Here is a 12,621-nt window from a genome sequence, read left to right as displayed (position 1 = left end):
ACCCTCTCGCACTGTTGGTGGGAATGTAAATAGATACAGCCACTGTGGAGAACAGTATGGAGGTTCCTTAAAAAACTAAAAATAGAACTACCATACGACCCAGCAATCCCACTACTGGGCATATACCCTGAGAATACCATAATTCAAAGAGTCATGTACCACAATGTTCATTGCAGCTGTATTTACCATAACCAGGACATGGAAGCAACCTAAGTGTCCATCAACAGATGAATGGGTAAAGAAGATGTGGCACATATATACAATGGAATATTACTCAGCCATAAAAAGAAACGAAATTGAGTTATTTGTTGTGAGGTGGATGGACCTAGAGGTCATACAGAGTGAAGTAAGTCAGAAAGAGAAAAACAAATACCGTACACTAACACATATATATGGAATAATCCAAAAAGAAAAGATTCTGAAGAACGTAGGGGCAGGACAGGAATAAAGATGCAGATGTAGAAAATGGACTTGAGGACACGGGAAGGGGGAAGGGTAAGCTGGGATGAAGTGAGAGAGTGGCATGGGCATATATACACTACCAAATGTAAAATAGATAGCTAGTGGGAAGCGGCAGCGTGGCACAGGGAGATCAGCTCCGTGCTTTGTGACCACTTGGGGGGGGAATAGGGGTGGGATAGGGAGGGTGGGAGGGAGACGCAAGAGGGAGGAGGAGATATGGGGATATATGTATATGTAGAGCTGATTCACTTTGTTATACAGTAGAAACTAACACACCATTGTAAAGCAATTATACTCCAATAAAGATGTTAAAAAAAAAACCTATAATGGGAAAGAATTAAAAAAAGAATATATATATGTATATGTATAACTAAATCACTGTGCTGTCCAGCAGAAATTAACACAACGTTGTTAATCAACCATACTTCAATAAAATAAAAAAATAAAGAAATATTCATGTAAAGGCTGTTAGTTTTGAGGGTACTAGCACATGACAAGGGTGATTCCCTCCCACTCCCATCCTGCCAATGACGGTACTTAGGAAGGTAAGCCTTGTTTTGAGAACAAACCTGACTAACTTACTAGTTACTGGACTGATAGTCTGCTGCTACCCATTGGTACAGTTGTACCAGATGTTCAAATTTTTTAAATACTTTTGTATCAGTTGGTAAACAGAGTTACTCCCAGTCCATCTCCCCTTCCCTGTGCTCCCCTCCTCCACAACCCTAGTTCTCCCCACAATTCAGGATACTGCACGGCATGGAAGAGCCCCCAGGATGCTGCCCAACCTTGTGCCAGGGTCTGTTCTGATGGCTCAGTGCCCATGCCATACCAGTTGCTAAATATTTTGAATACCATTCCTTGTTAGGCTGCCAAAGCAGTGAGTGCAATCACCAACTATGCACGCACTTTTCTGTCTATTGAACAGTACTGCTTGCTGAGCTTAGTATAAATATTGATAAAATTTTAAATATGCCTTTTATCTTATCAGCAAATTTAATTTAGACTATAAGTATTTAAATACACTTATTAATTATTATTCAATCTGTCTAATGCCTTTTGGCTCTTCCTTAAAAATATCTATGGAATCTGGATGCTCACAACCTCCATGTCTATCTCCCTGTTCCAAAGCTCAGTTTCTTGCCTGCAGTAATGCGATGGCCTCCTCCTTAACTGGCCTTCTGGCTTCCACTCTTATTTGCCTACAGCTGCTTCTCAGAAAAGCCCCCAGTTCCTGTATAAACAGAAGCCAGATGATCTCACTAGTCTGCTGAAAACCCTTCAACTGCCCCCATCTTATCCAGAGTAAATGCCGAAGTGCATACAGTGGTCTACAAGACCCTATCTGGGCCTACTACCCCTTTGAACTCATTTCCTAGTACTCCTCCCTTCGTTCACTCACAACAGCCACGCTGGCTTCCTTGTTCGTCGTTGAACACACCAGGTATGCTCTCACCTCAGGATCTTTGCACTGGCTGCTCCTCCAGGGGCATTAGAGATCTTTTAGACACTGGTGAAGTAAGGGCACTGACTATGCAAGATGGAGGTCAGCCATAAAGTGACTGGAACAACCTTCCTGTAATGTACTTGCTGAATATCAGTGCTGTCCCAGCATGGATGAAAACCTTGCCCCAGACTCCTGCATGGCTAATTCTTCCACTTCCTTCAAGTCTTTGCTTGACCAGGGCTTGGCATATAGTAGGCCCTCATTAAATATTGGCTGAATCAAAGAATTGTAGTTTGTATATAAAGATTTCTTAAATATAGATGTCAGCTATATATATGGAGTTTCCTGCTTAATCAAAAAATCTAGTAGATGTTCATTCATTCAAAAGAACAGCTTATACACACACACACACGCGCGCGCGCGCACACACACTATGCGATTTAAGTCTCCATTATGTGTTTATTTTAACGGATGTATAGAAAAGAAAACGATAAAAAATATTTCAAGAGTCTAGGTTTCCTAATTTAAATTGGTTTGGAAAATTTTTAGAACAGCCAAGATCTTGAAAAGCAACATGGAAGATCAAAATCAGAGACTGCTGAACATTATTTATATTTTATTGAAACCATAGAGCCGTTGATATCCCCATCACACAAATTCCACCTTCGAACCTGCTCTTTCCCTTTCCTCCTCACTTGAGGCCTCCTGCCAGGAGCTAAGGATGCAGGAGGTTCAGTCCTGATAAAGAAGCATCTGTGTTAAACAAGATAAACAACATGGTCTCAGGTACAGAGAGCTGAAGCCCAGCCATGCCATGGTGATGAGGCTTAGTCCCAGAAGGGGGAGTGTTCCTTCACATCCGTGTACTTACTCGACTGCTGACTGAGGTCACGCTGCGTGTGCTTGGGACCGGTGACCTCTGAGTGACTGGGGTCACACCATTGCTCCGGATGCTCTTTGGAGTCCCAGGACCAGCTTCCTGCTCGTTGAAATCTGATGAACCAGTGCTTCCCCTAAATGAGAAAGAATATTCTGACTTTAAAGTGGAAGCAGAACAGCGACGAAAGACACAGTCAGGGAAAAGCTTCCAAGAAAACAATGGCAACACGTGAACCCCACGAGGTACACCTTCAGGGGCTCATGTGGTTCAACGTCATCTGTCTGACTCCAGGGTCTCCGTAAATGAACTCACCTGTCCACCCTTTTGTCTTCCCACTGCTGGCCAGCACACTCCCAGCCAGCCCAGGCTCCCTACAAGTTTTTCAGCTTACCGTGCTCGTGTTCATGCTTCCACTTCTAAGGCTTTTTGCTCACGTTCTCCCCGCCTGATACGCCCTATTTGCCATTCTCTGTTTATCCACATCTTCCCCATCCTTCAAGGGCCAAATGAAGTCCAGCCTCCCCAGTCATGCCTTCCCTGTCTATCACGGGCCTTGTCAACCTCTGCTCTACTCAATTTCTGGTGATTTACAGTCTTTGCCAAACTACGTAGAAGTTGCCCACACAATGTCTTGCTTGGCTCTTTAACAGATACGTGGGCGTTGGTACCTCTTTCAACTGTGAGCTCCTTGGGGACAGAGTTGATGACATATGTACCATGATATCTCTAGCACCCTCACAATATCTTGGTGCAAAGGAAGCACTCAGTACCTATGCAATCAAAGATTGGCAATTATATTTTCTCAGTGTTGTTTTTAGTGACTGACTCATGGCGCACGTTTAATGAATGTAGGATAAAAATAATGACATTTTGTAAATGGGTTTGATTCACTTTCACGTTTGCTAAACCTGATTCAATTCCATTCAATAATGATTAATGAAAAAACAGTTCCTGCCTGGAGGTGATCACAATTTTCTTATTAAATGGAGCTTCATAAGTAAATAAGTTTTGACAAATTAGAGTTTAAGAGAAGTGTTTGTTCTTCTTTTATTCTTTGTTCTCAGTGAGTACAAAATATGCTAAATGGGAAAATATAAGCCCTTATGAATTTCACTCTTTCAGTTACTATTTTAATAAGTTATAAGTGCACCTATAATAATAAACATCTTCTTGTTAAAGCACAATAGTGATGGTTAAGAGTGATTAGAGCTCACAGTTGAGCCAATAAGAGGAGAGACTTATAGGAATAAAGGAAGGGCAGTTTTTAAAAAGAACGATGGCGCACGGGTCATTACTAGAAGATAAATCTGGCAGAAGAAAGAATCAGCAATGACCAGTGGAGCTGTCAACCACAGCTTGTAAGTTTTTTCAAGGCTCTGCACCAGAGAAGCCACCAAAACCAAATATGCCCTAATTGATATGAGCAGCCACCAACACTCTTGAGAATTATGCAAATAGCAGCTGCATTTACTGAGTATTTTCTAGGTGGTTGACACTCCCCATTCCGCAACATCCATGTTAAAAAAAAAAAAGGTATTAACATTCCTATTTTGAAGATAAAGAAACTGAGTCTTGGAGAGGTTAAGCAATTATTCCATACACGCATACGTGTGTGTGTGCATACACGACAGAGTTAGTAATATGACAAAGTCAGGATAAAAACAGAATTGTCTGCTTATCCAAAGCCTGCACTCATGCTCATGCTAGTTTCTCACGTTGCTTATTCATCATTTCACCAAGATCAAATTGTCACAACCAGGCAGGTTCTACATGGATAGAATATAGAAGAAGAATGCTATCAAGAAGAAGATAATGAAAGGATAAGAGACCTGAGAGTTAGTTTCTCACAATTCGATTAAGAGAGCTAGGAAAATTTTCTGGGTAGTAGTCCTTCGATACTACACAGAAACAGACCCTGCTGCTTCTTTCTAGAAGCAGTACTTTGAATAAATTATAGTACTATGGACTCTGCTCAGGAGGGGTCTATGACTGTGTCCTTTGAGTCTAACAACAAGAAAATAAAATTTTGTAATTAAATACATTGATAGAATTTGAAATTCTAAGTTCCTTGGTGCTTTACCTGAGCCCTCCTATCTCAGGTGCTACAGTTCTACATTTGACAACAGTTAAATATATTCATACCTTTCCCAAGTGATGCTGCTTATTCTCAGAAGTCCAACTTAGAAGGGTCTTAGAGACCTACCCAGTGATGCTGCCCTGTGTTCATAGGTTCTCTACTCTTATAACAATACTACCACAAAGATCTCTCTCCCTCCTGTTTTAGGTAAAATCTCCTTAAAAAATAAAGGCTAGGACTGAATCTTGCAGAAAAGAGCCCAGACGTTACGATCCAAGGGGATTTATGTGGGTATTTCTGCTTGTGTCTGTGCTGAAGGTCCTCTCAGACCCAGGTGGTTTTGGAAAAGTCCCCATCATGGATAAGCCTTGCTAGAACCAAAGTCCTACTTATGTGGAAGCTCTGGCAGAAGTTGATTAATTGTGGTGATGACAGTCAAGAGGCTATCCTGTAATAAGGAAAAAAGTCTTGTGATCATAAACCAGCTACTGGAAATTACTGTTGCCAGAAGCATTATCTTAAAAATGGCATATACTTTCACAGTTATGCCTGACATTTACTGTGAGCTTCTTAAAAATATTTTCCTCTCCGTTGAATGTTTCAGTTGATTAAACTAGAAAAGACTTAGTCTAATGAGGCGGAATATCATAAATTTTGGGGTGCCAACTTTCTCAGACATTATGTAAAATCTGACATAAAATACATGAATCTTCGCCTCTTAAATAGAAAGAGGATAAAAGCGTCCTCAAGCCTAAATTAGAGAAATTTAAAGTTCAATTAAGAAAGAGCTATTTTTGATCCCGATATCTTGTTACTGATGTTTAAATTAGAAGTATTAGAAATCAGTGCTACCAAACCTTGAAGCTGAACTTGGCTTACAGGGAAACCGACAAGAAAAAGATACATTTATCTCGTTCTAATAGGGCCCGAAGTATGGGGAATATGACACTGTCTGGGGAGCTTGGAAATTCTGAGTTACTTGAAAGACACATTTCCCAGGGTAATAAAGAGTGTCATTTACTTTAGCTTCTGAGATGCTTTTTAAAAGCCTTCTGTTTTGTTATCTCTAATTTCATGCTGGCCCAAAACCTTGAAAATAGCTTCCTAGATATATCCATTTCTAGATAAAGAATCCAAGGATAGGGGACAGAGACTCTAATTTAACGAGTTGCCTTTCTGGTTTACAGAGCAGTCTCCCAGGAGTTGGAGCCCGGAAAGAATTTCCCAGGATTCAACCTTCCCAGAGCAGGCTGATGAGGTTGAGCCTGTGCCTGCCTGGGTAAATGAGTGCTCCCCTAAAGATCAGCAGAAGGCAGCATTAACCTGAGAGACACTACACTCACTGGGACAACATGACACAGAGGCGACATGACATTCGTTCTGCAGTTTACGCGCTTTCCTAACTTCTTTTAGTTATTTCAGAGCTGAAATAAGTATGGAAGAGACAGGCAAGGGAGGTTGTAGTTAGAAAGTGACGCGAGCCTGTTAAATGGGAAAGAGGGATTAAAAAGGAGAAACAAAAGGGAAAAAAGCTGTACGTGGCTCAACCTTCCAGTTTTTGGTGATGCCCAAATGCAATGTCTTTGTCAAAACCGTCTTATGCGGGCTTCCCTGGTGGCGCAGTGGTTGCGCGTCCGCCTGCCGGTGCAGGGGAACCGGGTTCGCGCCCCGGTCCGGGAGGATCCCACGTGCCGCGGAGCGGCTGGGCCCGTGGGCCATGGCCGCTGAGCCTGCGCGTCCGGAGCCTGTGCTCCGCAATGGGAGAGGCCACAACAGAGGGAGGCCCGCATACCACAAAAACAAACAAACAAAAAAAAAAAAAAACCGTCTTATGCGAGCTGGGTGGCCCTCACCCTTGGTTGCACAACAGAAACATCGGGGGAGGTTTTAAACATCCCCATGCCCAGGCCACACCCAAGACTAACCACATCAGAGCCTCTGGGCACGGGATCCAGGCATCCATGTGTTTTACCACTGCCCCCGCATCCCTTACCACCAGCCAAAGCTGAGAAACACTGGCCTAAACTGTGGATGAGTTTCAAGTCATTGATCTCAGGCATCTCTCCAACTGCCTTGTCGTTTCCTCCCATAGCACGATTTTCTTTATTCAGCACGGTGCTCGCATCAAGAGAGTGGAGCTGCCCTCAGAGCTTAGATTGTGAGGAATGGAAGGATGCTTTCTGTGTCAGTGAGTGAATGTACGGCACCAGGGGTCAGCAAACCATGGCCCCTGTATCGAATTGGCCCACGACCTGTTCTTGTATAGCCCACGAGCTAAGAGTGGTTTCACATTTTCAAGTGGTTGGGGAAAAAAAAAACCAACCAAAACTCAAAAGAATATTTTGTGACGTGAAAATTATGTGAAACTCACATTTCAGTGCCCATAAAGAAAGTTTTATTGTAATGCAGGCATGCACATTCACTTTCTGTTTTGTGTACAGCTGCTTTCATGCGCCTGCCAACTAAAAATTGGCACTTGCCATCTGCCTCTCCAAGGATGAAGTCACTAACCACTGCAGCCACTGACCTTCAACACCCCCTGAAAGGAATTCAAGGTGGAGATCAGGAGTGAGGCCCTCTGTGCTCTGGGAAAAACTGGCAGAACAGCTCTTCAGATAGTTAGATATTTTCAGAAGACTTTATGAGCCCAATGCTTGCATCTCTCTGTATCTAGAAAAGCACTAGAATCATTAATGGTGATGTCCGCTCCTCGTGACTAGCAGCCAGCCTCTGCCAACATGTGTGCTTCACTGCACATCCCCCTTTCACTAAAATCATATATAACACTGACCTTCCGCCTGCCTCTCTGGAGCACTTCCTCAGAGCTCTCTGAAATGCTGTCTCCAAGACTATAGTCCTCATTTTGCCCCCAGTAAAACTTAACTCACAATTCTCATGTTGTGCATTTTTTTTCAGTCGACACTACAACAGCACAGTTGAGTAGTTGAGACAGAGACCATCTGGCTCACAAAGCCAAAAATATTAACTATCTGTACCTTTACAGAAAAGTTTGTTGGCCCCTGTGTGTGTGTGTGCCTGACTACACAGGCACACACACACACACACGGGTATGTGTGTCTCCATTTAAAAACCAAACTCTTTGGAGAGGTCAACACACCCCAAAGGAATGAATTTCTGGTTCTGGGTGTGTGTGTGTTACACTTAGGCACAAATGAACCATCCTAAGAGCTCTTGAACTCTGAATTAGAGAAGCAGATAAATATGGAAGAAGTGGAATTTCATTAAGCAGTTTCTCTAGCTGCAGTTTCCTCTGAAGCCACCAGCTTTCTGTGGCTGAACTACACATATTTTCCTTCCTTTTCCTTTTTGGAGAAAGGACAAATATAATACAATGTGGTAGGTGCTCAGTGAAATCTTGTTCGATGAATCTTAGTGTTAAGTATATAAAGAGGCTTTATCATTTGATTTACTAAAACAAAAGCTGATTTGTTTGATGGTTTTTAAATGTTTAGGGTTTCCTCAAAGAATCTGTTTCCTTTAAAAAGACTCTCTAAAATGGAGCAGACAGTCATCATGAGGGAAGGACTCTGGGTATGAGGAAAAAGAAAAAAATTAAGAACAGGTAGAACTCTCAGTCTGATAATATTTTGGTCGTTTACAATCACAACAAAATTCTGTTCCCATGTCTAGTTTCTAAAGAATGGCTGGAAGCCAGTTGGAGGAGAGCCCAGCAGCCATGAAAAACCTTGGGTGGACTAGAAGTCAGAGCAAGAAAACCAACTGCGCTTCCCTGGTGGCGCAGTGGTTGAGAGCCCGCCTGCCGATGCAGGGGACACGGGTTCGTGCCCCGATCTGGGAAGATCCCACATGCAACGGAGTGGCTGGGCCCGTGAGCCATGGCCGCTGAGCCTGCGCTCTGCAACGGGAGAGGTCACAGCAGTGAGAGACCCGCGTACCGCAAAAAAGAAAACCAACTGCCCTCCCCCACTAGACAGCAAGAAAAGCAAGTGTTTAACAGAACTTAGCTTTCAGTAACTAAATGGAACAAGCACTTACTCTGTACTTAGTAGCTCAGATTTGCTAAACTCTTGTTCTACCTGTAATGCTATGTTGCTTACAAGAAAAAAGTTACCAAGGAATCCAAAGCCATCCATATCCTGGTCCAATGAAGCTCTCCATCTCATCTCTTGTAAACCACATTTCAATTTTACACTCTAAAAACCCTGAACTGTTTGTTTTCTAGCACATGCAAAATTGCTTTATGCCTCTTTTCCTTTGCACTTTCTAGTTCCTCTATCTAGAATGTTCTTCTTACCTCTCTTCACCTGGCCAAGTCCTCCTCACTCCTTCAAACTGCTAAGGGACCATCTCCATGAAGCTTCCCTGAATCCTCTGGAAGGTTAAATGCCTATCTCTGGTTTTCCCATAGCACATAGATATCTTTTCAGCATGATACCATACTGTCTTGAAATTATTTGTTCAGTCATCCCAACTTCCCTGCCAAATTGGAAATTCACGAACGGGTGGAAAAGTAGCATTAACGAAGATCTTCCACATTTACCACTTGGCATATAGTACTAGGCTAATAATGTTGGCAGAGCTTTGTGTTGAATTCATTTGTAAATAAATAAAATGCATAGGTGGGAAACTGGAGAAATGACAAGATAACAAGGAGGCGGCTTCCGGCTTACAATCATTTGGCCACAAGGATGAGCAAGTCAACCGCCTGCCGATGCAGGGGACACGGGTTCGTGCCCCGGTCTGGGAAGATCCCACATGCAACGGAGTGGCTGGGCCCGTGAGCCATGGCCGCTGAGCCTGCGCTCTGCAACGGGAGAGGTCACAGCAGTGAGAGACCCGCGTACCGCAAAAAAGAAAACCAACTGCCCTCCCCCACTAGACAGCAAGAAAAGCAAGTGTTTAACAGAACTTAGCTTTCAGTAACTAAATGGAACAAGCACTTACTCTGTACTTAGTAGCTCAGATTTGCTAAACTCTTGTTCTACCTGTAATGCTATGTTGCTTACAAGAAAAAAGTTACCAAGGAATCCAAAGCCATCCATATCCTGGTCCAATGAAGCTCTCCATCTCATCTCTTGTAAACCACATTTCAATTTTACACTCTAAAAACCCTGAACTGTTTGTTTTCTAGCACATGCAAAATTGCTTTATGCCTCTTTTCCTTTGCACTTTCTAGTTCCTCTATCTAGAATGTTCTTCTTACCTCTCTTCACCTGGCCAAGTCCTCCTCACTCCTTCAAACTGCTAAGGGACCATCTCCATGAAGCTTCCCTGAATCCTCTGGAAGGTTAAATGCCTATCTCTGGTTTTCCCATAGCACATAGATATCTTTTCAGCATGATACCATACTGTCTTGAAATTATTTGTTCAGTCATCCCAACTTCCCTGCCAAATTGGAAATTCACGAACGGGTGGAAAAGTAGCATTAACGAAGATCTTCCACATTTACCACTTGGCATATAGTACTAGGCTAATAATGTTGGCAGAGCTTTGTGTTGAATTCATTTGTATAAATAAAATGCATAGGTGGGAAACTGGAAAAATGACAAGATAACAAGGAGGCGGCTTCCGGCTTACAATCATTTGGCCACAAGGATGAGCAAGTCAAGAACCCACTTGTAGTTCAACCTAAGTATAGTGTCAAGGGTCTGGCTGAACTCCCGATCTCCATACTGCCTCACATTATTGACGTTATAATAAGGAACGTCTCATGTATATGAAGAAAACATAAATCAGGGGCTGAGCAACTGGTGGTCTGACAATCTGCACCTTTGGAGGAGGTCCGAGAGCAGTTAGGGAGGGATGCTGTAGCAGACATCGGGGGCCCCGCCCCTTTCACCTCAGCACTCACCTCGAGCCACAGAACTCACCTCCTCTATCCACAGAATCCTGTTTACTAGGAACACCTACCCACAACTCTACACCTGAGCACTTTTTTGGATCCCAAGAGCATGGAGCTCCTGTGCACAGAACAAGTCAGAAGTGCCAGAGAGTAAGTGCCCCAGAATTAGCCCTCAACCAATGATGAACAGGGAGCTGGTTTATAACTACCCCAGATTCCTGATCTCTTGACTGGATAACTCTGACAAGAGTTCTAGCCTGTCTCCTACAGTTGTCCACCGAGATTGAACGCTAGGTGCCACAGTGGTAACTGGCTTAATGACACACTCTTTTTGGCTCCCCTCCCTTCCCTGGTTCACTACCTCCACTCCCCTATCCGTGTGTTCCAAGACCACATCCTAAATAAATTACTTGCTTTGGAATCCTTACATCAGGGTTTTCTTCTGGAGGAATTCCAATCAAGATAGGTATGTATGGTAGGCAAAGGATGTGTTGAAAAGGGATGGTCTTGAGTTGTAAGTTTCTCGCTGAAGAATTATTTGGCAACTCTAGACCTCATGTAACTCCCACTGATACGGTCACAGTTCAAGTAAACTACAGACTCTCGTGATTCCACATTCCCTCACCTCTTCTATCACCTGTCCATCACTTCATGGAAGTATTGATAAGATTCAATACTGCGGGCTGCTGTGAATAGTGCGGTTTCTGCTTTTGGATCAGAACCAGCCAAAGCAGCTTGTGAAGCTTCACAGAGACTGTGACAGTCAGTCCTGGGCTTTCTAGAGAGCAATTAAGAACAACTGGAGAAAACTGGAATGTGCTTGGGCAGGGGGTGGGGGGGGGAATATGAGAAACTGGTTGGTTATCAGAAGGTACAGGTTCCCATGGTTAAATGCTTGCCATATCCCCCAATGTCACGATAGAAATGCTGCTGAGAAGCACAGCAGCATCCTTTATCCATTTGTTACTGAACAGAATAAATTTTCAGTTCCAAGTTCCACTTTTCCTTTCTGTCTTTTAGGGGACATTAGTGATGTCCCACCCAGATCCCCTCAGATCCGTTGTACCAGGCTCCACACATGGCATCCCTAGCTTCTGGGTGCTTTTCTGCTAATGGCTTGCACCTATGACCTTCAGAGATTTGCCTTTAGCATTGGAGGCCAAGACATGCCTTGAGGTGTGCCTCCCCTGACCCTCAGTTAAATCTGAATTTCAGAGAAACAGTCAAGAAGTTTTTAGTATAAAAATATACTACTGGGCTTCCCTGGTGGCGCAGTGGTTGGGAGTCCGCCTGCCGATGCAGGGGACACGGGTTCGTGCCCCAGTCCGGGAAGATCCCACATGCCGCGGAGCGGCTGGGCCCGTGAGCCATGGCCGCTGAGCCTGCGCGTCTGGAGCCCGTGCTCCGCAACGGGAGAGGCCACAACGGTGAGAGGCCTGCGTAATGCAAAAAAAAAAAAAAAACCCCAAAAAAACAAAAACAAAAAAATATATACTACTATTTACGTAGTATATGAAAATAAGATTCATGAAACATGCTTTTTTAAAAAGTTCTTTATCTGGAACTAAAATTTACCTGGGCATCCTGTGTCATTATTTGCTAAATATGGAAACCCTGCCTAAGGGAACCTACAGACAATGACTGACTGGGACAGAAGTGCAATGGTCCAGCTGCTCAAAATGGAAAAAGCTGGAGACACTTTATGTTCCAGAATCCCTTGCAGGACCAAGCTGAGTTCTCAAACCCAGACCTCACCTGAGATATCACATTGCTTATCTTCCTCCTTTTCTTTATTCTGTCTTTCTTATTCCCTTACTGGTTCTTCCTGGAATCATTTCAATGAACAAATTCCTCACTTAGGAATCCATGCCTGAGGGTTTGTTTCTAGGAGAGTATGATTTAAGATAGATAGCTCACAAATCACACCATAT

General features: G+C 43.4%; 1 protein-coding gene across 7 annotated transcripts in view; it reads right to left on the bottom strand.

Moving 5' to 3' along the window:
• The window catches only part of SYTL5 (synaptotagmin like 5), a 136,781-nt gene that overhangs the window by 57,144 nt on the left and 67,016 nt on the right, over positions 1 to 12,621 (bottom strand). For all 7 annotated transcript variants that reach the window (XM_024116471.2, XM_024116475.2, XM_024116476.2 and 4 more), the window contains exon 6: positions 2,781 to 2,922. In XM_024116471.2, coding sequence (XP_023972239.1) covers positions 2,781 to 2,922 — 142 coding nt within the window. The remainder of the gene's footprint in view (positions 1 to 2,780; positions 2,923 to 12,621) is intronic.

The sequence above is a fragment of the Physeter macrocephalus genome, chromosome 21 (genome assembly GCF_002837175.3).
Source record: "Physeter macrocephalus isolate SW-GA chromosome 21, ASM283717v5, whole genome shotgun sequence".
Taxonomy (NCBI): domain Eukaryota; kingdom Metazoa; phylum Chordata; class Mammalia; order Artiodactyla; family Physeteridae; genus Physeter; species Physeter macrocephalus.
This window is presented reverse-complemented; position numbering and strand designations above follow the sequence as displayed.